The sequence below is a fragment of the Eptatretus burgeri genome, chromosome 6 (genome assembly GCF_056783735.1).
Source record: "Eptatretus burgeri isolate ZD-2024b chromosome 6, Ebu_testis_v1, whole genome shotgun sequence".
Taxonomy (NCBI): Eukaryota; Metazoa; Chordata; class Myxini; order Myxiniformes; family Myxinidae; genus Eptatretus; species Eptatretus burgeri.
The window spans coordinates 25,657,285-25,684,968 of record NC_140966.1 but is presented as its reverse complement, the minus strand read 5'-3'; the positions used below and the strand labels follow the sequence as shown (position 1 = coordinate 25,684,968).

Genomic DNA, 27,684 nt, shown 5'->3' with positions numbered 1-27,684 from the left:
AGATAAGGTGTTGTCGTCCGTCTGCCCATCCATCCGTCTTCTATTTCGACTTCTCCGGCCAAACCGCTGGGCGGATCCGGCTGAAAGTTGGCAGCAACGTTCCACTCCTGACTGGTATCGGGAATTGCAAAGCTCATTCCAGTCAAAATGGCGGATAACTTTTAGAACAGATAACTGACATTTGGAGATAAGAGATGAACATTGGAAGTCAAGCAGCTCAATACTGGAGTTTTGTATACATCTGGTTTGGAATATTGGCCAGCAAACCATCCTTCAGTATGAGTACTTTAAGTAAAACCCAGGAAATATGAATACAGTGTATTTTACTGTTTAGAGGTCAGAAAGGATTTGAATTGTATAATTTTTTTTCTTCCTATTCCCTGTTGCTTTTTTGCTTCATTATTACTCAGGTGGGACAATTATTGTGATGATCCCATCTGTATGTTTTGTTTTTTTTCTTCTCTCTTTGTTGACAGAGTAACTGTTCCCGTGGGTATCCCAAGTTCTGTGCAAAATTTGAGGGAGATTGTCTAGGCAGTTTTCGATCTTGAAGTCTGAGACCATTCATGTTAAAATAAAACATAAATACCCAAAACAGCAAGTTTGAATTCTGCTTTCGTAACTAAAACTGCAAGTTGTACTAAGATAATGAACAGAATGGAAGAAAATTGCTGCCTTTACAGACGGAACTTGTATGCATTGAAGTTGCTTATAAAATGTTGGTTATAGTGCCATACATCTAAAATCGCAAAACAACCATTACGAAAAGACAAACATAATGGCATGAGTCATCACCTCCCGCAAGTGCATTCTCATTTATAATTTATCATGTTCTAGTTTTGGCCTCATTCTGTATTGAAAAACTGCAATCCTAAAAATAAAAAATTTTAGGTGCTGTATTCTGCTTGTACTAATGGCTAACTACCAGATATACTTGCTTAAAATATTAAACTGGTTTTACCATTGGTGTGAGGAATACTGTTGAGAAATCTCAAAAATTAAATGCATAATTTTCAATGCTCAGGATTAGGCAATAGCATTTAGAATTGATTGATTGATTAAAATTCATCATGTTAAAATTATTTTATTTCTTTCCATTGTGTTTGCATTATTTTGAACGTATGCTGTTCATTGACTGTGCCTGACTTGCAGAAGCTCAAACTTATCGTATGTTTGTAATGATGTTGTTGTAAAGTTTTGCTTTGAGATAACAAAATGTATATAATTGAATTGAACACCTCACAACCTCAAACTTTGTCCCACATTTCCCCTCTCCCTTTTCCCCTCAATTATATTCAGCCCCCTGGCCTCATTAGCTTGCCGGGCTTTCTCACTGGGCGGGGCCATGGCCCAACCCAAACCTCACCCCTCATCCCCACTTCTAGCATTCCTGCCGGTGTGCCACCAGTCACACTGTCTCTCTCGGCACAGCCAACACGCCAGTCAACCCATAATGCAGCAAAAATGATTGGTTTGCAGCGACCCCCTGGCCACAATGTAATACATGTGCAGGTCCTTCGTCAGGTATGCAATATCAAAGCACAAGCCATCTTGTCAGAATATTTCCACAGAATACTTGATGCCATTGTTTTGCAATCTGCTGTCGGGTTTTCTTTTTATTTAAATGTTCCTTAAGCAGACTGTTTTGTTGTTTCTATGCTATAGAATTCAAACCCAGCATCCCATGGAGGACCTTTTGCCATGGGTAACTTACATGGTGGAGTGGGGCCTCCTATGCCAGGAGTGCAACCTCCAGTCCCTCGTGCCAGGCCTGCACACCCTATACCATCAGTTTCATGCCCTGAAGGCCTACCATGCCTTCCTGACATCCCTCAGATTCAGGTTGTATCTTTTGCAATTTGCGCATTAACATTCATACGACTACATTAAAATTTAAAAAATATAACAAACATTACTATGTCCACTTACTCCTTTTGATTGGCTCAGAAATGTGCAACAATGCTTATGTGCAACTAACATTTGTAGTTGTGATCAACACATGGCAAGAAGTTGCAAGATCAGGATCATTTTTGGTTCTGCTCCCCTGGGCAGGGAAAGAGGTCAAATGCAATTACTGCCATTTTTAAATATATTTTTAAATGAAACACTGAAAATGCAATCAACATTGGGGGACGCATGAAATATGTAACAATTTTTTGGGGGATTTAACCCCCGGTTCATGCCCCAACTAGTGGGACTTAGTCGCAGAAGTCAAAATGGAGGGGGGGGGGAATCAACCCAAAATTTGATATTGGGTCATTCCTCATGGAATGTTTTGCCATCTTTCAGCTTTGCTGTGAGGTGGGAAGTGTGGGGATATCTGTTGTCACTCAATCGACTTCGCTCTCGTCTTAGATTTCATTGATTTCCAACATAAAATTCTCTGTTCTATTTGATATCATTGCAACTCTTTAATGCTTTTCGAACATGTCATTGTTGTGACATAGTCATTGTTCCATTTCTTCTTTGGAGCAGGTGAAAGTGTTCCTTTTTGATGTCCATTAATTTATTTGTTTTTTTTTTTCAAACGAACAGCATGAATTGTTGTAAACTGTTAAAGGATTCGGACAAAACTTGGTTGACTGGGTTTGGTAGGTGACGGCGGGAACAAGCCGATTTGATTTGGTTCAGGAGTGGATGCAGATCTGGACTATCCGTGGGCTTCAAAATGTAAACTGTTCAGCCGGGTGGAGGTATGCGCTCTACCAAGTGCCGTTCGAGTTGATGATGTGGATTGTGAGAAAGTTTTATATTCAAGAGCACTAGGTTTCATTTGTGTGCAAGCCAAAAGATAAACTAAAAATGTTGAATTTTCATGATTAATCAAACAATGACCAAAAAGATGGCAAATCTTGTGATCCAAAATGCAATGGAACTAAAATACGCAACTTGGTGTCTGTCTGCCTGCCTGTCTGTCTGTCTGACCACGATAAATTCGGTCTTTGCTTATCCAATCTCAACCAAACTTGACAGAGGAATAAGGGTCATGTGACAGATCATAGTGACTTAATTTGCTCCTTCCCCTCAACAATTACTGAGTAATTACCAATATTTAAAACATATCCATACAGTACTTCTGCCCATTGGAGACATAAGTGTAGGAATTGCTTGTAATTGCTTTCTAATGTATAAAGTAAGGTTTCCTTCGAATGTTTTTAAAGCCTATTGTCCAAAGCCTGGTGTTGGCTTAGTGGTTAGGGTGGCGGCTTGGGATCCTAGGGTCCTGAGTTCAAGCCTCGTTGGGCCACTGAATTAATACACCAGGAGGTTTATTCAGCCTGTCATCCTTCCGAGGTCGTCAAAATGAGCACCGGTGTACTGGTAAGGGGGACACTGCATCAGCGGCATAGCCGCGTCCCAACCAATGATGCAACCAGCAGCCACAGGCTGCACTCGATAGAGAGAAAGCCTATTGTGTTTGCATTCTTCAAACAGTTAAATCACTTCAGTAAATCAAAAATTGGTGATAAGAATGAGCTCTTTATTGAAAAGATTACAGCTACATAGTAACTTTTAATGTAAATATGGCAAATGTTATCAAATAAGAGGTGGAAGTTGTCGTAAAATGAGTGTTCTCAGGAAAAATAATAAAAATTAATAATTTTTTTTTTTTAATGAAGTAAATGTACACACATGTATAAAATGATTATTTATTTTTTTAAAAAACTTAATAAATGAACTAATAATTAAAGAAACAAAAAAAACTAATATAAAGTAAGCAAAAAAAAAAAAAAATTAAAATCGTGTGGGAAATTAAATAATTCCCAAATTGTAAAGTATATTCAATAAATAATCGACAAATTGTTGAACTTATAAAATAAGAGGTGCTTTGCATTGCTTGTCAACCAGGTTCAGTATAAGCTCCGTTGTCTAGGGTCACGTGACCTGCAGTGAACAAACAGACTCTGCACCGGCCAACTTATTCATGGATATTTTAGTTTACGAAGTTTTTCTGACTGTTTTTCCTGCGATATTGGCTTTGAGTTGCATCAGTATGCAAAATTTCAGCTTTCTACCCCACTTTTAGAAGGTACTAAACATTTATATGAGTTGAGTGGGTGAGTGAGTCAATGAGTTGGGTGGTTAGAAGGAGCTTTAAAGTGTGACTTGTTTCTACCCTCATGTTAAATTTTTTTTTTTAATGCACTTCAGAACTGGTGTCCGATATCCACCTGGGAAATTGGAAATTGGCCAACATCACAGCATTACATATAAAAGGTGCAAAAATGGATCAACTTAACTACAGCCCAATTACCTTAATGCACTTCCAATCATCAACAAGGTCATCAAATCCATCATCACAGTTGACATAAAATCATTCCGTTTCTCCAAAAACTTCATCCCAGATCATCAATTTGGATTCAGACTTTGTCACTCAAACTTGGACATGCTGCTTGACTCTTCCAACAATGGTGGAGGCCCTCAATATCAGACATGAGATCAGGGCCGTCTCTGGACATATCTCAAACTTTTGATACAGTCTGGCCTGCCTTGCTCTCCAAACAGTCTGCCGATGGAATTCATGGCCAACTCTACTCTTGGATTACTGACCTCCTCCACTCTCATGGACAACTTGTGGCTCTCAACGGAACTCTCTCTGGTAAATCCTCTTTATCTCTTTGCTGATGACTCCACCCTTTCTGTACCATCTGTCATCCCTCAGATCGGCAGCAGCAGCCTCTTCACTCTGCAGATCTGGATAAAATCACAAGCTGGTCCAACACCTGGAACATGTCTCAATCCTGACAAATCTCACATGCTTACAATGTCTCTCCGAAAGGACCGTATGGAACCCCCCTCCCCCCTCCCCATCTCTTTTCTCGACAATCCTGTTGAAGTCCTTTCATTCAAGTTTCTGGGTCTCACTATCTACCATGATCTTTCCTGGGAAAGCCACATTTTCAAGCTGGCCTCCAAAGCCAGTTGCCAACTGGGTATCCTCCGCCATGCAAAGTCCTTTCTTGGCACACCTGAGCTCTCGACCACATACAAATCTCTCGTCCGCAGCTTGATGGAGTACTGCTCTCCCCTCTGTGCTCGTGCTCTCACCTTTCTCAGCTTCATACTGTTGAATCCAAGGCATTTAGGATCATTGGTATCTCCCACGGTGAGGCTGAGACTTTGCGTCTCACTCTCTCACCACAGGCAGGTCGATGGTCTTTTTCCCTTCTACTGTCTCCTATCTGGCCTCGCCCCCCCCCGCTCTATCTGAGATATGTCCCCCCCCATATTTCCGCATGGCGCTCAAGGTCCACCAGCAACCCCCTTCTGGTAAAACTACCAAAATCAAGAATCACTGCCCACCTTCACTCTTTCATTCCTCTTTTTTTCCCACCCTTGGAACAAACTTCCACACACTATTCAATCCCATTCTTCCCTCCAGATCTTCAAAACAGCTGTTCACTACCATCTCTTATCTCCCCCCATCCAAAGCCATGATCTTTTCGACCCTCGTTCATCCACCTCAAACCCACCTCCTTCAAATTTCCTGCTTTCCTTCCTGAAAGTCCCTGTCGTGTCCATCTTGTTTACCCTGTGTACCCAACCCCATCCCTCTCCCTTCCACAGATCTCCTCATGTCTCTAACTCACTGTTTTTTCCTTCCCTTTCCCGCTCCTCTTGTCTCCTGCTCCCCTTGTTGTACGTTCTGTGTGTTAGCTCTCATGTGAGCCTCGATATTGTCCACAAACAAAAAAATCCCCTTTCATCTCTTCTCCTGTCAAGGTTGGTTTACCCCAAGGCAGTGTTCTCAGCCCCATATTATTCCCAATCTTCATCAATGATCTCACTGACTCTGGAAAATCCTCTATCTCTGCTGATATCTCTCATCTTTCTGACAGACAGGCAGCAGTCTCTCCCCTCTGCTCAGACCTTGACAAAATCACAAACTGGTCAAACACAATTTTGCTTATGTATCCATATTTTCCACCCTTTGTGTTCTCCCTTATCCCTCATCGTTACCTGCATCCCTTGTTTCTCCCTCCACACTGCCGTTGGTGTTTCCCCTTTCTCCTGCTGTTCCCTTTGTTTTGTTGTTTCCTGATTTGTTCGGTGTAATCTCTCTTCCACAAGCCGAGACCATGTTAAAAAAAGAAAAACAAAAACAATGCCCGACATTCGTGGACCTCCACATTCGTGGCATTTTTCAAGAATGTATTTTCTGCAAATTTAACAATGGAGTTTAAGTATGTAGAAGTTGGGTCATCTGATCTTGTAGACTTTAGAGTAAAATGTCAAGAATATCGTCGTTTAATACTGTCGGAAAATAAACTCGGTAGTGCAATGCAGAAATGTGGGGCCAAATGGCCTCCTCTTTTTCTTTTTTAAAAGTTTTACAGGAGCCTGCAACCACCACTCCTAACAATCAGTGTTGGCCTGCAGAAACTGTGCAAGCTCCTCTCCTTTCCCTGCCGAAGGGGATACCCGACATACAATGGTCAATTGGCCAAAAAGCCGTTATTTCATGTTTTACATTCAATTTGATTAAGAATTGAAAGTTGTTATTGTGACATTCCTTCCGTGTGTGAAAATAATGTGATACAGCAAATTTTGGGGCAATTGGCCCAGGCTTGTGGATTTGTATACAAATTCAAGAAAAGGCTTCACATAGAAGCAACTCTCATTTATAAACACTGTGTATATACTGTGTGTGTGTGTGTGTGTGTGTGTGTGTGTGTGTGTGTGTGTGTGTGTGTGTGTGTGTGTGTGTGTGTGTGTGTGTGTGTGTGTGTGTGTGTGTGCGTGTGTGTGTGTGTGTGTGTGTTTTTGTGTGTGTGTGTATATATATATATATATATATATATATATATATATATATATATATATATATATATATATATATATATATATATATATATATATATATATATATATATATATATATATATATATAAATAATATCTATATCTCAACAGCAATTTAAAAAAAAAAAATAAGATCGAGACCCATGGAAGAGCTGGAACACAGTATAAAGCAGAGAAACCCAAATTGGTTAGAGTGACAGAGCCGAGGGAGACTTAGAAAAAGAATAGCAAGAGCTTTCACCAAGAATAGGTGAGGGGGAAATGACAGCAAGGGGAGGGAGGGGTGGGGAGGAGGACACAGGATGAACCAGGTGGATTCAAGCTCTCACAAAATAAGGGAAGAAGGAAAAAGTGGGGTGAAACAGCAATTGAACAAAAAACAGGTGGGTGAAGAAACAGGCGAGAAAACACTAACTTGGAAAGGCAGAGGGTTGTTGAGGGCAGAAAAGATAATCTGAGGTGTGAATGTGGAATGACCGAAAGAGGAAGCGAATAGCCATCTATGAAGCCTTGGAGGGGTGAGGGGGTGGATGGGTGGGAAGAGACAAACAGATTGAGATGGTTGGTTCCACAGTGAAGAGAAAATTGGTGTTTGGGTAGGGTGGCAAGCAATTGTCATCCCATGGTATATTCTTTCTGATCCTTCCCCTCTAACCAACTGTAACTTTCTCTGTTAGCAATCACCAGTCTGGCAAGTGTTTATGAAAAATGGATGTCACTATAATATATGCTTTGGATCAATCTGCATGCATTGTTGAAGTTACATCAGAAGCTGAACCTCTGACTCTCAACTTTTGTAAACTCTCCCTATCCCACCTCAACATGCACATGCACACTCTTCTCAAAAACAACCACAAATGTTTTATGGCAATTTTCCCCTTTTTCAGGGGATTGGTCCAATGATAGCATAACTGTACATGGCAGATAAAGTAATCACGTTGCAAATTGTACCAAGTTACCAGAACATGTTTATTCATAAGTATTAACTTTTGTATTATTTTTGGCCATCAGTCTTAAATGGGGTGAATGTATGCAATCACAAGACATTGGCACCTCGGTTTCTCAAACTGTTATTGTAAAAAAAAGATTGTATTTTAGTGACTGAGAGATATGTGATATGGGATTTTGGGTGCAATTTTCTGTGTGCGTGCGTGCGCACACAATTCAGACGCCCCTCCTCACTGTTATGGTGAGCATCACCGCAGATTATGTCTCGCACAGTAAAACCGCATAATCTGCACAGAACAACCATCCGTCTGCCACCCAGACGATTGTTCCTGCTAATGCAAACCATTCAAGCAGAAGGCACAGGATAAGATCGGTGTGAAAATCGAAACATGTGGAGTGTGATGGCCACTTCCCCGATCCCCATGGTGTGGACTGTGTCCAATGACGAATGTGGTCATCAATGGTTAGATATTTATTTGTATGCCATTCTGATATCGGCAAATAAGCCTGAAATCCGGATCGGTGGCTTCGTTTAATGTTTAACTGATGATGACCATATAATCTTTGTCTGATTGACAGTAAACGGGACAAGGCCTCTTCATTGGAGGCGATGCTTTGGTGTGGACTGTGTCCAATGGGGATCGGCGGAATGCTCCGTTGCACTCCACATGTTTCGATATGTATATGTATATGTGTATATATAATATATAATATATAATATATAATATATATATATATATACATATATATATATATATATTAACCAAACAGCTCTCACCTAATCAATTAAACCCAGATGGCTAGGATTATGTAAATAAAACGACTACTCCCATGCTCTTCCAGCCGAAGAAGCTGCGTAAAGCAACCAAGAAAGCTTACCAAGGAAAGCCCTTTGCTGTTTTTTCAAACCATTCCGAGTTCTTCCACAGCTGTAAGGACATTTACAAATAGTACATGCATGAGAATCCCAAGAAGAGCATGGGAGAAGTCTACATACATACATACATACATACATACATACATACATACATACATACATACATACATACATTCAGTGCCTTTACAAAGTCTACTCCCCCTTTCAAAATTTTCACCTTTTGTTGCTTTATAACATGAGGTTAAATTGCATTAAATCAGACTTTTCCCACCTTTTATTGACACATCGTAACCCACAAATTCAACAAATTTCAGAAAATTAATTAAAAATACAAAACTAGAATATCTTACAAGGATGTGTCCACCCCCCTTAAAATAGCAATTGTAAATTAGCTCATGTGCAACCAATCACCTTCACAATCTCACACCAAGTAAATTGGCCTCTACCTGTGTTAAATTCTTGTGATTCTGATTAGTTTAGAATAAAATCAGATATTCTTGAAGGTTTCCTCTGCTGGATAGTGCATTTCATAGCAAATACTCAACCATGAGTACCAAGGAGCTTTCAAAAGACCTCTGGGAGAAAGTTGTGGCAAGGCACAGATCAGGGGATGGGGATAAAAGTATTTCATAGTCTTGAATATCACTTGGAGCACAGTCAAGACAATCATTAAGAACTGGGATTCTCATGTGTGTGCTATTTTTGAATGGCTTTCCAGCTGTGAAGGAACTCTAGGAAGGGTTTCAAACAGCAAAGGGCTTACCTTGGGAGGCTTTATGCAGCTTCTTCGGCTGGAAGAGCATGGGAGGAGTCGATTTAGAGTCTATATCTAAATTTTTAGTGTCTAAGTTTTACACGCACGCGCATGCGCACACACGTAGATATATTGTTGTGGTTCGGTGGTGAGGACAACCGCTAGATGGGGCAGTCGGGCCATCTCCCACCGAACACCTAAATTGAAAGGTCATCACTCCGGATAACTCCGGAGTCGACTGGTCACTTAAAGGACCGTGGTCGCCAATATTTTGACTGCGTGAGGTAGGGTCCACTTGTCTATTCCAATTTACCTAAGTACTCACGCTATCTAACAACCGGGGAAGCCACACCCTCGGCCGGCTTTGTCTGAACCGAGTCGCTGTTACCGACTCGGGTCCGGTGTAATCGAGCGGAAATTACCAAAGCCACGCCGGTCCAAATGACAATTTACGGCACAAACGGCCTCACTATTTCTCAAGCCCGCACCGTGCTGTGTCAATGATAGAAACGACAGGCAACGAGCTGGTACATTTAACAGGAGTTTATTCTACAGTAATCGGGAAGGGAGACAGAGCAGACTTAATCACGAATATGCAGGCAATGTACAGTGAGCAAAAGCACTTAACAATTTCTACTTATAGGACGGCGCCATCACAGACACACACACACACCAAAAGAAAATGGACCCCACAGGGTCTTTATTCGGTCCTCCAGCCGAGGAGGATAGTTCAGCTGGGGGGGACAGAGTCTGGCCGGGTACCTGTCTGCCTCGTGCGGTTACACCGACTCCAACCCACCACAGTGGGACTCGAGCCCACGATCCTGGCTGCCACGAACGACGACCGAGCACCACAGTCCTGGCTGCTCGACCACCACCACCACCACGAGGAACCCCAGAAAAGACCGCAGACGACGATGACGACGACTGCAGACCAAAGGGCCAAGAGCAAAAAGGCCAGACGACGACGACTTCTCTCTCAACCACTCCAACAACAGCTCACCACCTTTCTTTCCCCCCCCCCGGATTGGACGAGGGGTTGTCGGGCGATCAGTGGCCTCCCCTTATTGGACGAGATCCGGTGGGAGGGGGCAACGACCACCCTCCCCCCGTGCGTGTCTGAGAACCCAGACGGAACAACCAGGGGGGCACCCTATTCTCCATCCACCCTTGAAGCAGGGAAGGGGGGAGGACCTCGGGTCGGCTGTCGGGCTATCCGCTGTTGATTGGACGAGCTCACGGTGTGCGGAGGGAACGTCACCCCTGTACATGACACGTTGCACGTGGGCAATGGCGTCAATGGTGCGAAGAATGAAGGATTGATTTGTTGGCGTTGGGTATTGCAAAAATCCAACTTGAAAGAAACTTCGCAGCACACACATGTAATTCCCTTTAGATACAGGGAGGGTTCTAACTATAAACACATACACTTAATGAAATAACTATACTTTGGGATGCTGACTGTCTGTGTGCAAGAGGCTTCCAAATCTGTAACAATATATAGCTCTTTTTCACCACTGACTGACTGACTCACTGACTGATATATTAAGGATCGGTACCTTTTGGATGATGTAGAAAGCTGAAATTTTGTGTGCCAATGGAAATCAAAGCCAGTACATCGGAATTTTATCGCAAAATCGTCAAACAACATCCATAAATGAAAAAAATTATACAAATGGAAAAAATCCAGGTGTGTGACCCGAGACAATAGGAAAGCGAGGTAATTTAGTGTGCCTACAGACAGCAAAGCCAATATACAAGGAAAAATCGCAGAACCGTCAGAAAGCATCCATAAATGAAAATATAAATGATAAAAAATAAATAAATGAAAGATCAAATGTAGGTGAGCAACCTGAGACAATGAGGAAGCATAGTTCATATGCTTACACAACGTGTAAGCACACCCCACAAGTGCACACACACACACACACACACACACACACACACACACACACACACACACGCACGCACACACATTATGCCTGGTGTTTGCTTAATGGTTAGGGTGGTGGGCTTGGGATCCGAGGATCCTGAGTTCAAATCCCACTCGGCTGTTGAATCAATACCAGGTGGGGTTGACTCTGCCTGTCATCCTTCTGAGGTCAGCAAAATGAGTACCAGCTTGCTGGTATCCTGTGTTGGAGTGGTGACCCGTCCAGGATTTTGCCCAATTGCCAAAGAGACTGCTGAGGCAGCACCAATGCTCTGCTCAGAGTATGGTCCCAATGGATGGATATATAATATACTGTTATGGATTTCAGAATCGGATCCGACTAATGCATACAAACATTCAGGTCCTCAAACAGTTATTTCCCTAAATGCGTGTCCAGGATAGACCCATCCCCATGTCTGCTGGGATTCTAACTTTGATGCGTTGGAGAAGAGTAAAGAATAGATTCCCTTTCTTATGGGATGGCCCTTTTCTCTTTACGACACATTCATGCCCGCGAGATGCACGCGAGCCCAACGGAGGCTCGTCTACCCCCTTTCCGTCAGGAGACATTGGCTTGGAGGTGGACGATTTATTTACACCTTGGATTTACAGGACATTTGATCAAGCACACCATGGGCTTTTCCTGAGCAGTTATTTTGATGGTCCAATACGGCTGTGGTTCTTTTACATCACCTTCCTCTTTCACTGACGTTGGCATCCACCTCTTTCATCGACGTTGGCGTCTACCTTTCTCCATTGATGTTTGACGCCCCGGTGGCAGCTCTGTGGATGGTTTTTGTTGACGTTTTATGAGCGCTTCACGTTTTCACTCTGTAATTCTGGTAAATGGCTGCTTTCTGCCATTCGTCCAGTTGCCGTTAGTGCCATTACAATGATCGTGAGATTGGCGGTTTTGTCACGTGCAACGATGGCCATATAGGCAAGGTGGATTTGGCTGAAGTCTGCTTGAGGCTCCCCCCAGACTGGCCACCGATAAAAAAAGGACAAGAGGACCGTGTTTTTTGTGACAGTTGGCGACAGCTGGTTGCAGCTCTTACAGCTCTGAGAGTTTTGCGATAGTTTGTGACAGCTGGGTGACGGCTATTTTCAGCTCCAGTCAATTACAGTCAGATGGTTGGTGAGCTTGAGACAGTTGAGTTTGTGACAGTTGGTGATGGCCTTGCAGCTCTGATCTCTGGTGACAGCTTCTCACAGCGCCTCACAGTGCCTCACAGGCCCTCATTTCCTCACAGTGCCTCATTGTTCCTCGGAGCACCTTACAGCTCCTTGCAGCTATCTATTAGTTGTGACTCCTGGTGGCTCCTGACGGTGGGTGACGCTTGGACCGTTAATACTGGTTCTGCTCGAGAACCTGCTCTTGGCGTACCTGATTCTTGGTGTCCCTGGTTGCTGGGGGTGACGATATGATGTCGATTGGTGTTCAAGCCTGTTTGCGAGTGGGTGCACAGCAAGGCAGGGCGCTGGCAGCGGGTACCCTTGTCTCATGTTGAATTGTGAAGTAAGGCATAGTGATAAGCATCTGCTCTTTGTCTGTTTTTCTATCAATGCCTGTTTAATCCTTTATTTGCTTGAGATTATTTTGATTGATTTGAATTTCCTTATTTTCAGCAAAAGGAAATAAAATGTTCTTCTGTTTATTTATTTTTTTCCTTATTAAGAAATTCCTTGTTGACGTTTCAACCTGTCCGTGCTTGTCCTTTCCTTCCCTTGATCCAGCATTGTCCGAACCGAGATAGACTGGGAGGTAATTATTTAACTAATTGACCTGTAGTAGTCGGCATGCACCAGCGGTTAAATGCTCGGCCGCCCTAATTAAGATCTAATCAAGATAATACTGGTGCTTTGCCGAGGGCATGCTCCCTGTTCAGGAAGCCACGTGACCTCAAGTTAAACGGAAAAATTAGACAGTGGACGCTGGAACTTGTGGTTAACTGAGTGGTGTTCATGGTTGCAAAGCAACCCACTGTACCACGAAGTTAATTGTGAGCAGTGGACCCAGGTCCGGTTCTTCCGAGGAAAAACGGGGATTAATCCTTTCATAATGCACGCGGGTACCCATGACAGGAACAAAATACATATACAGTAATCCCCCGCTATATCACGGTTCACCTATCGTGACCCCGGTTCATCGCGGGTTTTCCCTTGGAACCTAACTAATTTTTTCTGCGGATTCCCCCGGAATATCATGGTAATATATATATATATATATATATATATATATATATATATATATATATATATATATATATATAATATAAATTATTTAAGTAATAAATTATAACGCGTGGCGCTCAACCAGTCACACAACGCACGAGACAAAGTTTCGCTTGTGAACTTCGAATATTTTCTGCGTTTTTTTTCTCCAAGCCCTACGATGCCGCCCAAACGCCCTGCACCTTCTCAGGCTTCTGGCAAGTAACCGAAGTGCCAGAGGAGGAGGTCCTGATGCTCCAGGAGACGGTTAAGGTGCTTGATATGCTTCGGGAAGGAAAAAGGTTTGCCGCGGTTGGACGAGCACTGCCAAACCAACCAGACCAGATGAGTCGATCTCTGGCACCTCGAACCCAATCACTCCTAAGGCGACCAGACCAGACAAGTCGATCTCCGGCACCTCGAACCTGATCACTGCCAAGCCGACCAGACCAGACGAGTCAATTTTTTTTTTTTTTTTGGGGAGGTATCCATTCATCGTGGATTTTCACTTCTAGCGGGGGGGGGGAGGTTTGGAACGTAACCCCCGCGATAAACGGGGGATGACTGTATATGTATATATATATATATATATATATATATATATATATATATATATATACATATATATAATATATTGTTGCAGCTGTGGAAATTTGCAATACACCATAAAGGCTCCTTAGATCAGTTATGACGCTAAGTACATGTGTAGTTAGTCCACACCTGTTGTTTAGGGGGAATATGTGTGATTCATCCGGGCTGCGACGCTTTGCGTTAACCATTTTTTCTTTCTCTATCGTTATTTTGGACCATTAAGCTGCCAACAACTCAAACACCACCACCTTCGCCTCTTTACCTCCACAACTCCATCCCGCAAACATCGCTTCACCGCCATTCCCAAACGACGCCAGCCAACAACCAAACCACCACAGCAAACCCCCCACCACCTTCGCCTTTCTCCTTCCACAACCATCAAACTATACCACCAGTCAACACCAAACGTCGTGCTGTCCAGGGCCCGTTTGGTAATTGATGCCGAACGCGTCGAGCCGCGGGTACGAATGCGTTCCCTTCAAGAGAGGAAAACGGATCAGTAAGGCTTCACGCCCCTTTTTGCCCGACCAATGGCTGAACGTCGGGTGGCATGGCCCCGCCTCCAAGCGCGTTTTGATCCGCGAATCTGCATACAACCTCTTCCCCTGGTCTATAAAAGACGCGAGCACGACGCAGCTCGGGGTGTGTGTCCAGGAAGGAGTGTGAAGAAACGTGTCCAAAAAGGTGTCCCGCTCGTGTGTGCAGAAAGTGGCGCCGGTCGGAAGTCGTGAAGTCCGAGGCGTGTGTTTGTGGGGATTGGTCGGCGATGGGGACGGAGTTCGGAGTGGAGATCAAGGGACGAGTCGCGGAGTGGAGCAGGGACGCAGAGGAGGGCTCAGGGGCGAGAGTTCGCCGGAGTCAGGTGCGGTCCCGGGACCCCGCTAGCGGGACGAGCGTCCGCCATTCCCCTCTCCCGACCCTGAGCATCAACAATCCCCCCCCCCAATCCGCGCTGAGATAGCGCCGGTAACCCCGTCCGTTCCCCAACCCAACCACAGTGCCTGCGTGACGCATGCCTGGAGGAGCTCACCGACCATACCAGGAGCACGGAGTCGTGCGCGTTACGCGGACATTGCGGCTAGCCCGCCATCGCGCCACGGGAGCGCGGGTAAGACCCCTTCGGTCTCGTGGACCTGGCCGATCACCCAGGTCCCACGTTCATTTGGTCCACGGACCTGTCTGCATCCTTGCCTGTGAGGGTGGCTTGTGTTTTCTTTGCTTTTTGTGTAAATGTATGTGTGGTGCCAGTCTTGTAAGTAAACCTGTATAAGTGTGCTGTAAATAATTGCCTTTTATTCGGTTGTAGCTCTGCATTACTTTTATTGTTTTAACTGTTATATGTGCATTTTTGTATGGCTGTAAATACGTGCTTGCCTTGTGTGTGTGTGTGAAATAAAAGTGCTTGCTAGTTGAACTGTTTTCCCGTTTCCTTGCATCCTTTCCTCCGTTGAAAGTTCCATCTTGCATCACGTAAGGGATTGGTAGTGAGTGTAGACACCCAATAAATAATCTGAACCGTCGAGGTCGACGATAACTCCGCTTGGTTATCCCTGCAGCACGGAACGAGCCGCTTTAGCGGTTCGTGTCCCAAGTCGACCTCCGGCGAGGTACGATCGCCCGGTCGACCACTCGCACAGGTACTTCGGGAGGTCGAATTTGGCGAGCAACCCTATCCTGCGCGGGTGGGCAATTGGCACGATCGTGGTGAGGTTAAACCCCCACCCGTGACTGGCTCCTGGCAGTAGTTCCAGGAGGGTCACGTCTGAATTGTCCGTTCCGGTGGGCGACGCATCGCGATTCGAGTTACGTGGCCGATCACACGCCGGGCGGGCGAAATTCGTAACAAAATATATATATATATATATATATATATATATATATATATATATATATATATATATATATATATATACATGCATGGCTCACAAAGTGGGTATGCTGTGGTATGTTTGTGGGAAATTCCACATAAAACTATTATGAGGTATTTAGACAAACCATCAATGGTCAGAAATGAAAGTGGACATCTTGGAGAACCTGGAGAAACCGGCAATATCATACTCTCCATTTCCCTGTTTTATTAGAGATGAATTAAAGCAACAGAATATGGGTATTGTAACCTTAGAAATGTTAGTTTGTTTGGTAAATTTTTTATTTTACAATACGTTTCTTATGTGACAGTAATTTTGAGTGTGGTGACTCAGAATGTGAACTTTGGTGTCTCTTTTATGTTTTGATGATGTTCTGTCTCCCTATTCGGGTTTTCTGGCATCTACCCTATCTGATGAAATAATGGATTCATACATAACGCTTCGTGTCCACTGCATCGAGAAAAATAAGGAGTCCAGTGTTGATGTTTCTTATGATTTTTATTCCAAATCTCCCTTAATTTCTTGGAAATATGACAGAGTCTCACGGCAGAAAAATATAGATAAAAATTGTCATCAGAAAAATAAAATTCGGACCGCAAGTAATCCCGTCTTGATTTTCGTGTCAGTCCCGTTATGTACGAATCATCATCTCTCGTCGGACGCAAATAACGCTAGCATTAGAAAATCTTGCCGTCTTGCAAACTTCCCCGATTGATGGATATAATAGGCACTTGCAAGCGTGTCAGCACATTTCCATTCACCGTCGAGCGCAGCGTTTGTCTTCGTGTCAGTGTCTTTGCGAGAGCCGTAATGTACGAATCCAGCGTGAGGACGCCAAGCCGAACGAGCTGACTCGCATATGTCTGATAATTCTTCATTTTAACCAACACTAGAATTTTTTTGGTGCTTCGTGAGGATCCGAGAGGTAAGAATTATGTTTTTCTTTTCATGGTTAAAGTGATTATTTTCAAAAGTTCGAAAGAAATAGATTCGATTTTAACGTTATTTTTCGCTTACAAGTGTGGCTTTCTTTGCTACTGAACTCATCTGTGTTTTCTTCGTAATTTATAACATTGGACTCTCTCAAAATGTGTTGTTTTTTTTCTTTTTCCTGTCACATATTGAGCCTGTTTAAAAAGGCAGAGTAATAATTATCTGTTTCTTATCCCAAAATATAATATTTACATTGTTTTTTTTCATCTGATTCCATACATAACGCTGACGCCAAGCTCGAAATTCGAACGTGTATTTACAGTGTTGTATATATATCCAGTGGTAACTTTAAAACCAGACGTGCTGTAGGTCTAAAAATTTAGATTTAGCAATTTGAATACATGCAGATTAACATGATGGGTTGCATTTCATGTTTCCCTAAACTTTTTTTTTGGCCCTTTGTGTAACAGTATGTGTACCCACTTTGTGAGCCATGCATATATATATATATATATATATATATATATATATATATATATATATATATATGTATGTATATGTATGTATATGTATGTATGTATATGTATGTATATGTATGTATATATATGTATGTATATGTATATATATGTATATGTATATATATGTATGTATATATATATATGTATATGTATATATATGTATATGTATATATATGTATATGTATATATATGTATGTATATATATATATATGTATGTATATATCTATATGTATGTATATATATATATATGTATGTATATATATATGTATATGTATATATATGTATATATATCTATATGTATATATATGTATATATATCTATATATATATATATATATATATATATATATATAAAATATCTGTGCAGCTTGTACAAAGTCGACACCCCCTTTCAAAATTTTCACCTTTTTTTGCTTTATAGCATGGAATTAAATTGCATTATACCAGACTTTTCCCACCTTTATTTACGCATTGTAACCCATAACTTCGAAGTGAAAAACAAATTCTACAAATTTCAGAAAATTAATTAAAAATACAAAGCTGGAATATCTTGGTTGGATAAATGTCACCTTCTTTATAATAGCAATTGTAAATTAGCTCAGGTGCAACCAACCACCTTCAAAATCTCACACCAAGTAAGTTGGCCTCCACCTGCGTTAACTTATGATTCTGATTATTTCAGAATAAAATCAGCTTTATCCTGGAGGCTTCCACTGCTGGGTAGTGCATTTCACAGCAAAGACCCAACCATGAGCACCAAGCTTTCAAAAGACCTCCTGGATAAAGCTGTGGAAAGGCACAGCTCAGCGGATGGGTATAAAAACATTACAATGGCCTTGAATATCCCTTGGAGCACAGTCAAGACGATCATTCAGAAGTGGAAGGCACATAGTACCCCTGAGACCCTGCCTATATCAGGCCGTACATCCAAACTGGATGACAAAGCAAGGAGGAGATTGATCAGAGAGGCCACCAAGAGGCCAATGGAAACTTTGAAAGAGCTACAGGCCTTTATGGCAAAGACTGGTCACATTTTGCATCTGACAACAATATCCCAAGCACTCCACAAATCTGGTCTATGCGGTAGGGTGGCAAAAGGAAGCCATTACTCAAACAAGCCCACCTTGAGTCCTGTTTGAGGTATGCAAAAAAACATTCCCAACATTCTGAAACCATGTGTAAAAACGTTTTGTGGTCTGACAAAACCAAGATGGAAATTTTTGGCCGAAATGCAAAGCGTTAGTTTGGCGCAAACCCAACACAGCACACCACCCAAAGAACACAATCCCTCCTGTGAAGCATGGTGGTGGCAGCATCATGTATGAGGATGTTTCTCATCAGCAGGGACTGGGGCACTTGTAAGGATAGAAGGAAAAATGCATGGAGCAAAGTACAGAAAAATCCGAGAGGAAAACTTGATGCCCTCTTCAAGAAAGCTGAAATTGCAACGGAAGTTCACCTTTCAGCATGACAACGACCCGAAGCACACAGCCAAAGCTACACTGGAGTGGTTAAGGAACAAAAACATAAATGTTCTTGAGTGGCCCAATCAGAGCCCTGACCTTAATCCAATCGAAAATCTGTGGCATGACTTGAAGATTGCTGTCCATCAACGCTCTTGATTGAGCTTGATTGCTCTTGATTGCTCTTGAAGAGCATCAATGCTCTTGATTGAACAAGCAACTTGATTGAGCTTGAACAGTTTTGTGCAAAATAATCGTCAAATATGGCCCAATCAAGGTGTGCAAAGTTGGTAGATACTTATCCCAACAGACTCACAGCTGTAATTGCTGTGTAAGGTGTTTCCACCAGGTATTAACTCAGGGGGTTGGAGACTTATCCAACCAAGATGTTCAAGATTTTGGGGGTTTTTTTATTATTATTTTTTTTAAATCAATTTTCTTAAGTTTTGTAGAATTTGTTTTTCACTTGGAAGTTGTGGGTTACGATGTGTAAATAATGGTGGAAACAGTCTGATTTGATGCAATTTAATTGCAGGAGATAAGGCAACAAAAGGTGAAGATTTTGAAAGGGGGTGGAGATTTTCTATATGCACTGCATGTGTTTTTTTTTTTTTTCCTTTTCGGTATCAGAACATACTTGGCCATCCCCATTACCCACCATTAGACCACTGTCTGCTTTTTACAGTACTCTTTTCACTTTCTGGATCTATACTCGACTGTATTAATGGAGTTTAATTTTTTTTTGTTGTTGTTAACTCTCCCAGTTTGACAACATGCTGAAAGTTGAGAATTACAACAATGGCACAATTGCTCGCCATGGCCTTTCATCCCCTTCCATGCACTTTACAATGCCACAGGTCTCCAATCCATCTGTAGCATTCTCTTCACCGGGTATGTCCACATTTGCTGCTTCTGCTCCACAGTTGTCTGTCCTTGTGTAATGCTCAATTTTGGTTCCTTACACCTTATGTGTTTTGAGTCTTCTCATGTCTGAATTTCCCCATAACAGTGGCTGCTCCATCAAGCCACCACCAGCCTCCTGTGAGGAGATCAAGTACAGGTACCCCAAACAGGTATCCTTGTGGTTGTCAGTAGTCTCCCCCCCCCTCCAACACTGCATGCATAATTTTGAACAAATAATGACTGAACACTCAAATATATTTTTTTACATGTGAAAATTGAAGATTTTTCAAGTCCATTGGTTGGTCTTGTGTGTTTGTCTGTCTGTCTGTCTGTCTGTTTGTTTGTTTGTACGTCAATCGCATGCAGGTCACAATTTTAAACCCATCTTCTCTGAACTTCACCACCTGGTCGAGTTCGTCATAAGCAAGAATCATATTGTTTTTGAGGTCAAAATGTCAACATAGGCCAAAGATCAACAAATTTGTCAGATTTCTAAAATCCTTAATTTTCATCTAATTGACTTGAAATTTGAAGAATGTTTATGTTTCAGGTCACTGAATTCAACCAGCCAATTATTTTTGAGGTCAACATTGACCAAAATGTCAACATGGGCCCAAGGTCAACAACTAACATGGCATTTCTAAAATCCTCAATTTTCATCCGATTGACTTGAAATTTGAAGGAGGATTTGCATATCAGGTCACTAAATTATTTCTGAGGTCAAAATAGGTCAAAAGGTCAACAGAGGCCAAATTTCTAAAATTGTCAATTTTTATCCGATTGACTTGAAATTTGAAGAGAATTTGTGTATTTGGTCATTGAATTCAACCACCAATTAATTTAAAGATAAAATTTGTTTAATCTATTTTGCAACTCTCGTGTTATGCACATCTTGTTTTATTTTTTGAGTACGATTATCTGTGTTTAATTTTCACCTATTATTTGCATTTGTGTTCAGTTCACCTTCTCCAAAGGTGGCTATGGTGCGTCTGGAATCTGTAAAAGTCAAAGTGGAAGCAGGACTTGGGAATGGAGAAGGAGATGGTGCCCCGTGCAACTTCTCCAATGTTACTGTGAAATTGGAGGGATCTGGGAGTCACAGCCGTGGTCCTGGTGGCCGGGGCACTTGCTGCTTGGTGAGCTCTTACCAAACAAGGAAACTTTTATAACTTCTTGTTGAAGCTCATTGACCGTTTGTCTTCCTTTTCTTAAAATCTCCTCTTCTTGGAGAAGGTGCTGACATTTTTGTTTATGACTGACTTTAAATATTTTGGTTGGTGGTGCCATGAGGCATAGTGGTTTAAAAAAGCTTTAAATTTTTATTTTTTACAGGTTCTAAGGCTTGTGGATAGCTGCAACACAAACGAGAAGGGCACTCGGTAGAGCGCATACCTTCGCCACGCAATGCCTGATCCATGAGAACATATCGGGCCCATTGCATTTTTGAAATATCATGCTATATATCATTTTTGGCCCGAGCTCTCAATGGTGAAGAATCACTTTAGTAATTAAATAATTATCGTATCCAGATTCTGATTCAGATCTTCACTAAGATCGAATCAATTCGTCCTTGCCACACACACACACACACACACACACACACACACACACACACACACACACACACACACACACGTCCACCAAGTTTCATCCGAATCCGTCCACAACTTTTTCAGATATCGTGTTGTATATTGGTTTTAGCCCTGCCTCTCAATGGTGAAGAATCATTTTTAAAGTTATCAGATCTGGATTCGGATCTTCACCAAAATTGAATCAATTCTTCCTTGTCACATATCCAACATGTCTACCAAGTTTCATCCAAATCCGTCCACAACTTTTTGAGATATCGTGCTCTATATCGTTTTCGCACGATCTCTCAATGGTGAAGAATCACTTAAACAATTCTTGTAGTCGGATCCGGATCTTCACAAAAATCTATTCAGTTTGTCCTCATCACACACTGGACCTGTCCACAAACTTTTATCCGGATCCGTCCGCAACTTTTTGAGATATCCTGTACACAGACAGACAAACAGACAGAAATGGGTGAAAACATAACCTCCTTCACCTTCGGTGGTGGAGGTAATTATGCACATACTTGCAGAGACAGTTACATGAGATGACACCAGACTTTGCTTTCACACAAACACAGCTGATGAGATTGAGTGGTCACATCACTTCCCAGAGCCCACTCTGGGTTATGAGTGACATCTTTATGACCACTTTTCTCTTTGTTCTTAGCGGGGTAATCAAGGAGAATTTCCTCTTGTGGAGTCGGCCACATGAGGTGGATTGGCCAATGTTTCTTGAACCGGCTGGCCAGGTCTGATGTTCGGCTGGAGCCTGGATCGTGCAGGAATTTGTAATTTTGTTCAGGTTACTGGTTACTTGCTGACTCTTCATGAAAGACGCTGACGTATCTTGAACATCCACCAACGAATGATATCGGACACAAAGGTTCTTGATTTAATGTCCATTCAAGGAACTGCATATTTTGTGATGCGAAGCCCTACCTGTGAAAATACCAATTTGACAGCTCAAAGGTAAGTGTGTTCTCTCTGCACCATTGTCAGACAATAATGGTGTTTTCCCAAGTGTCCAGCAGAGGGCAAGTGAAGCACGTGTGTCACAGTCCATGTTGTTTACTTTGTATTTAAACATGGAAAGCCTGATGGCAATGTATTGGAATTGATAAAGGTCTCTTTTTTGTCATTTATTTGTTTATTTGTTTATTTTTATGATTCGCTTTAAATTATGCCTTCACCGTTTGAACAAATGGCAGAAAAACAATTTCCAATTCAAGGTTAACATAATTTAAGGTCCAGATTATTTATTGTCCACCTTATTAAAAAAATAGACACATTTGGCATGTACTGGCAATTCAATAAAACAAAACATCCAATAATTGAAATTAAATATCAGGAGCATCAAAGTACTGAATTATAAACATAAACCTAACTTGTACATGACAATGACAAACCAAAGGTAGATAAAAAAAAAGAGAAAAAGACAAAAGGATAAAATTAAGCAAAGATATTTTAGAAAGAAAAGAAAGAAAAAGAAGCATGTTTACTTTTCTATAAATCCGAAGAAAAATAACTCGTTGTAAAAGTTCTTATAAATACATTCTTTTAATCAAACATCCAATAATTTACTTATTCACCACAATTATCTCATAATATCAATAAACGCAAATTGATGTCGTATTATGTAACACGTAACACTTCATCAAACCGTTCTTGCATTAATATTGGCATTTAATGAATTGCATTTGGCACAAATGATTGTCTAAAATGACAGTTCTCAAGTACAAGTATGTGGAACACTGAGGCGGATGCCTGAACGGTTAAAATTGAAACAATTATGGAGTTGGTCTGATGAATCCCATGAACTTTCAATGCAACCTGTTTCTCATACAAAGTACAAATTGAGGATAGATTTCTTTGAATTCTTCGCCGTTGATCTTCCTCCGTCTCTCATTTATTTCCTGTTTCTTTTGACAAGTTAACAAATGTGCATATCAAACTAAAAGTGAGAATACTTTGGATCAGAGACTGATAGAAAAATAACTAAAATACTGTTATCACCAAGAAACTTTCAATTTCCTTAAAAAGTACATTCTTTGGTTTGCTTTAGCAACCAACACATGAAAATTCCTATTCCCTTGCAATTTCCCATCGATTACTATAGCCAGATACATATACTCAGAAACATGTTTGATTAAAATGATCAAAGGGTCTTTGCTTATTGCTTTGTGGTGAAAATAAGGAATGACAAGGAAATTTTTGCACAGGAAGAGGCCATTCGGCCCATCATGCCTGCACCACACCAATACCAGATTAATTAAATCCATCAATACCTCTTCCCTTCATGTGTAGCCTTTTGGCTGTGACACTGGGACTCATTTCGCCGACCTCGGAAGGATGACAGGCTGAATCAACCCCCTGGTGTTAATTCAGCAGCCTACGAAGCTTGCACTCAGGACCCTAGGATCCCAAGCCACCACCCTAACCGCTAAGCCAACGCCAGGTTAAGATTTTCATCTCTTCCCCAAAAATAAAACAAACTAGAACAGGCACTCATAGAGCGCATACCTTCACCGCCACTACTTTTTTTGTTCTTGGTATGAGTTTGGGGAACTGGTTTCATATGAATGGTCTTATGACACAAACCACATATCTATAATGTCATGACCCCCCCCCGACTTTCGGGGGCTACGGACTAAACAACAATCAACTCACGTCGTTTTGGCGAGTCTTCACTCGCAAGCTCGGTGAATATAACGTTTCAACAAGAGAAGGTAATCTCGTTTGATGCTGGTTTCATGCAAATCGAATAAGAATTGACTGAGTTATGCCGAAAACCGCATATTTTTCAAGGGCGTGACCCCCCCCCCCGACATTTTACCCCAACCGGTGACATGTGTTATGATGTCATTGTGTCACAAGATTGGGCATTAAATTCTGAACATTTTGGTGCTGGGTTCATGTAAAGCGGACAAGAATTGACCGCGTTATGACAAAAACCGCATATTTTTCAAGGTCGTGACCCCCCTGACCCCTGACCGGTAACAAGAGTATGGGCGTCATTGTGTCATATTGCATATCACAAGATGAGGCATTGAATTCTGAACATTTTGGCGTTAGTTGCATGCAAATTGAATAAAAATTGACCGTGTTATCGTAAAAAGACGATTTTGACTTTTTCGTGACCTTGACCTTTGACCCGAACGATCCCAAAATCTAATCAAATGCTTCCTGGCTAATAACCAATCATCCCACCAAATTTCATGCAATTCGGTTTAATACTTTTTGAGTTATACGAATCACAAGATTACAAATAAATAAATAAATAAATAAATACACGCCGACCAAAACATAACCTTTCTCAGAATGCGAAGGTAATTATTTATGTTTGACTAATTGTCAGCAAAAGAACTAAATTATGTCAATTGCACCAATCTATGAACTTCATTCACATATTCCCATGTATCGTTCAATATAAATTAATTGATTACTGTCATCTGCACAAATGATAACACCACAGTTACTGGTTAAGACCTGAACTGTAACAGTTACTTGTGTATGAAGAGTACAGAAAGGGAAAAAGAACAAACCTTGTGGTGCACCGAGACTCATGAGCCTTACAATAGATACAATATTATTGCATTTCACCCTTTGTGACATATTTATTAGAAAACTAAATGATTATTGCAAGCTTGTGTGACATCCAATTTCAGTAATTTGTCAATTAACATGTAATATGTGGTACACTGGTATTGGAAGCATTAGAAAAGTCAATAAAAACTGATCTTACAAATGACTTGGGAATATCCAAATGATGTTAGCCTTTAAAAGTAAACAAGCACAGCATCCTCGGCACCCTATTACTCTGATTATGCTAATTTACATAGGTCAACAAGACATACTTAACCACTTTTAAATTCCAACTGTCTTTTTGAGACACTTCATTCGACTGTATTGGATGTCAGGGCTGGAAGGTGGTAATCATTCAACTCACTGGGTTTGTTTACCTTTGGCACGGAAATGAAAATTGAGGATTTCCAAAGTTGGGTCATTACACCACTGTCCAATATTAATTGATAAATGCATGTATGAGGGCTTGTTGAAAAGTAATATCTCTTATTCCTTTTCTCCAAAACAGGTAAAGATATTCGAATGAAAAAAGTGTATTTTGTACAGTAGTTCTTCCCACCACTGGATGCGGTTTCGTAATTTTGACACGAGTCATCTCAGTGCTATGTTAGTCAGGCAAGCCGGCAGCAGGCAGCACGACATCAGTGATGTGAAGTGCTGGAGATGAGAGTTGGGATGAGATGACTGGAGATGAAAGTTGGTGTACCATTACGATCCTGACAGTAAGAGACGGTCAATGGAGACAACACCACCACAAAAGATCACCAGTCCCGACTTCGCTCCATCAGATTTTCATCTCTTCCCCGAACTTAAGGGACCTCTTTGTGGAGAATATTTTTCTTATAACTGTGTGTTCAAGGTCACTGAAGTGCTGGTTAAGTCGGCAGGACGCACAAGTCCTATCGTGATGTCACAAAACTCCTTGAGCATTAGCAGAAATATATGGACCCCAGTGGTGATTATGTTGAGAAATAAATATGCACCATGGTAGAATAAAGATTGATGTTAGAATCTGCCTTTGTTTCATTCAAATAGCTTTCTCTATTTTGGAGAAAAGGAATAGGAGACATTACTTTTCAAAACTCCCTCGTAAATACTCATGCAAGTTGTTGGCTGCACAGTTTTGAAAGCGTATGAGAAATAACATTTGAACCAGTTGCTTTGTTTATTTTATTTAGTTACTAAAAGTATGTTTTAAACATCGTGCACATTCGCAACAAGAATGTCATCCAAATCCCATGTCTTGTTTATCAACAATTCCATAACAATCGTCCTCCACTGCAAAATCATGAGGTTTAAATCAACATTAATAATCATAATTTAGATTCTCAACAGTCCTCACTGCAGTCAATTACTGGTCTCTGATTTATAGCATAGCTGGCCTCCAAAGCCAGCCAGAGACTGGGCATCCTCTGTCGATCTAACTTAAAAAAAAAGAAGATAATTATCAGTCTACAAGAGCTTTGTCCATAGCTCAATGGAATACTACTCTCCACTATGGGCTGGCATCCCAGCATCACGTGTGTCTCCTGGACTCTGGAATTTAAATCTCTCAAAATTATTGGAATCTCTGATGTTGAGGCTGAACCAAAAGTAAGGTCTGTTGTTGCTTTCACAGGCAGGTCTGTAGTGTCTGTTTTCCACCGTCTAGTCTCCAACCTTACTCGCTATGATCTCTGATTGATTCTCCAACCCTCACCAGCAATTCCAGGATATACATGTTCTTCCAGTAACCCTCTCCTGGTGAATATTCTGACATCCAAGTTGATTGCACACTTCAACTCTTTTATTCCTTGCTTTTCCAAATGATGGAATCACCTTCCAGAGGCTATTCTATCCCACTCTTCCTTCCAGGGCTTCAAGCAAGTAGTGCACCGCCCACTCTTGTCATCCCCAATGCTGACCCATGATCTTTATTATCTCTCCCCCTCCCCCCATGAACATTATTGTGGGGTCAGTTTACTACAGTCCTGTGATTACTCCAGTTCATGGACAGCCTTTTTCACTTCTTTTTACTTCGCACACTTAAACTGAAAAGCGGGATGAAGCAATTGGTTCACTTCTATCCGTCCGTCCATCCATCCATCCAGAAACGTCAGTTTATGATCAAGGAGTATCTTGATTTCAATTGAATGTTATATTTTGAATACAAATCGGAACATGAATCAAAAAACAAACCTGTAGTATAGTAATACTTTGGCTCTTAATTCGTCCCGATCACAAATGCCCAGATATGAGAGATAATTTAGCTATTCTGTTTGCCTACCTAGCAGTCAAAATTGAAAATCATTTCAAACAGGAATCTTACTGTTTTTAAGGATGTTGTAAAGGACACAAACAACAGGTGTGAAGAACTAATGTGGTGTTAAATAAGATGGTGTCATAGCCACTCCGTCAACGACCGTAAACTTACGGCACAATTTTTATTTTTTATTTTTAATACGACCTTCACGATCTTTATTTTATTTCAATTTAATTATATATTTGAACACTCGAGAATGCAAATCGCCTTCTTATCGCTTCCAAAAACCTCCAGTTTTGCAGTACTTGGACATGTTAAATAAGGTGTTTTATAAGACTGCATCAAATGTGCTAAACTTTCGGAATTTTTTTATACAATCTTTAAAATCATTATTATTTTATTTCGATTGAATTATATAAGGTGTTCGATGTACTCTCTAGTTGTATATTGTTGAGGCTTGTGGAGGAGCCTTCTGACTGCAT

The 27,684-nt window shown here is 41.3% G+C and overlaps 1 protein-coding gene across 1 annotated transcript in view; it reads left to right on the top strand.

Annotated features, from left to right (window-relative positions):
• LOC147024419 (E3 ubiquitin-protein ligase TRIM33-like) overlaps positions 1 to 27,684 on the top strand; it is a 204,351-nt gene that overhangs the window by 131,491 nt on the left and 45,176 nt on the right. The window contains exons 10-14 of the mRNA XM_085884330.1: positions 1,300 to 1,524; positions 1,666 to 1,842; positions 19,666 to 19,792; positions 19,911 to 19,974; positions 20,763 to 20,940. Of these exons, the coding sequence (XP_085740456.1) occupies positions 1,300 to 1,524; positions 1,666 to 1,842; positions 19,666 to 19,792; positions 19,911 to 19,974; positions 20,763 to 20,940 (771 nt within the window). The remainder of the gene's footprint in view (positions 1 to 1,299; positions 1,525 to 1,665; positions 1,843 to 19,665; positions 19,793 to 19,910; positions 19,975 to 20,762; positions 20,941 to 27,684) is intronic.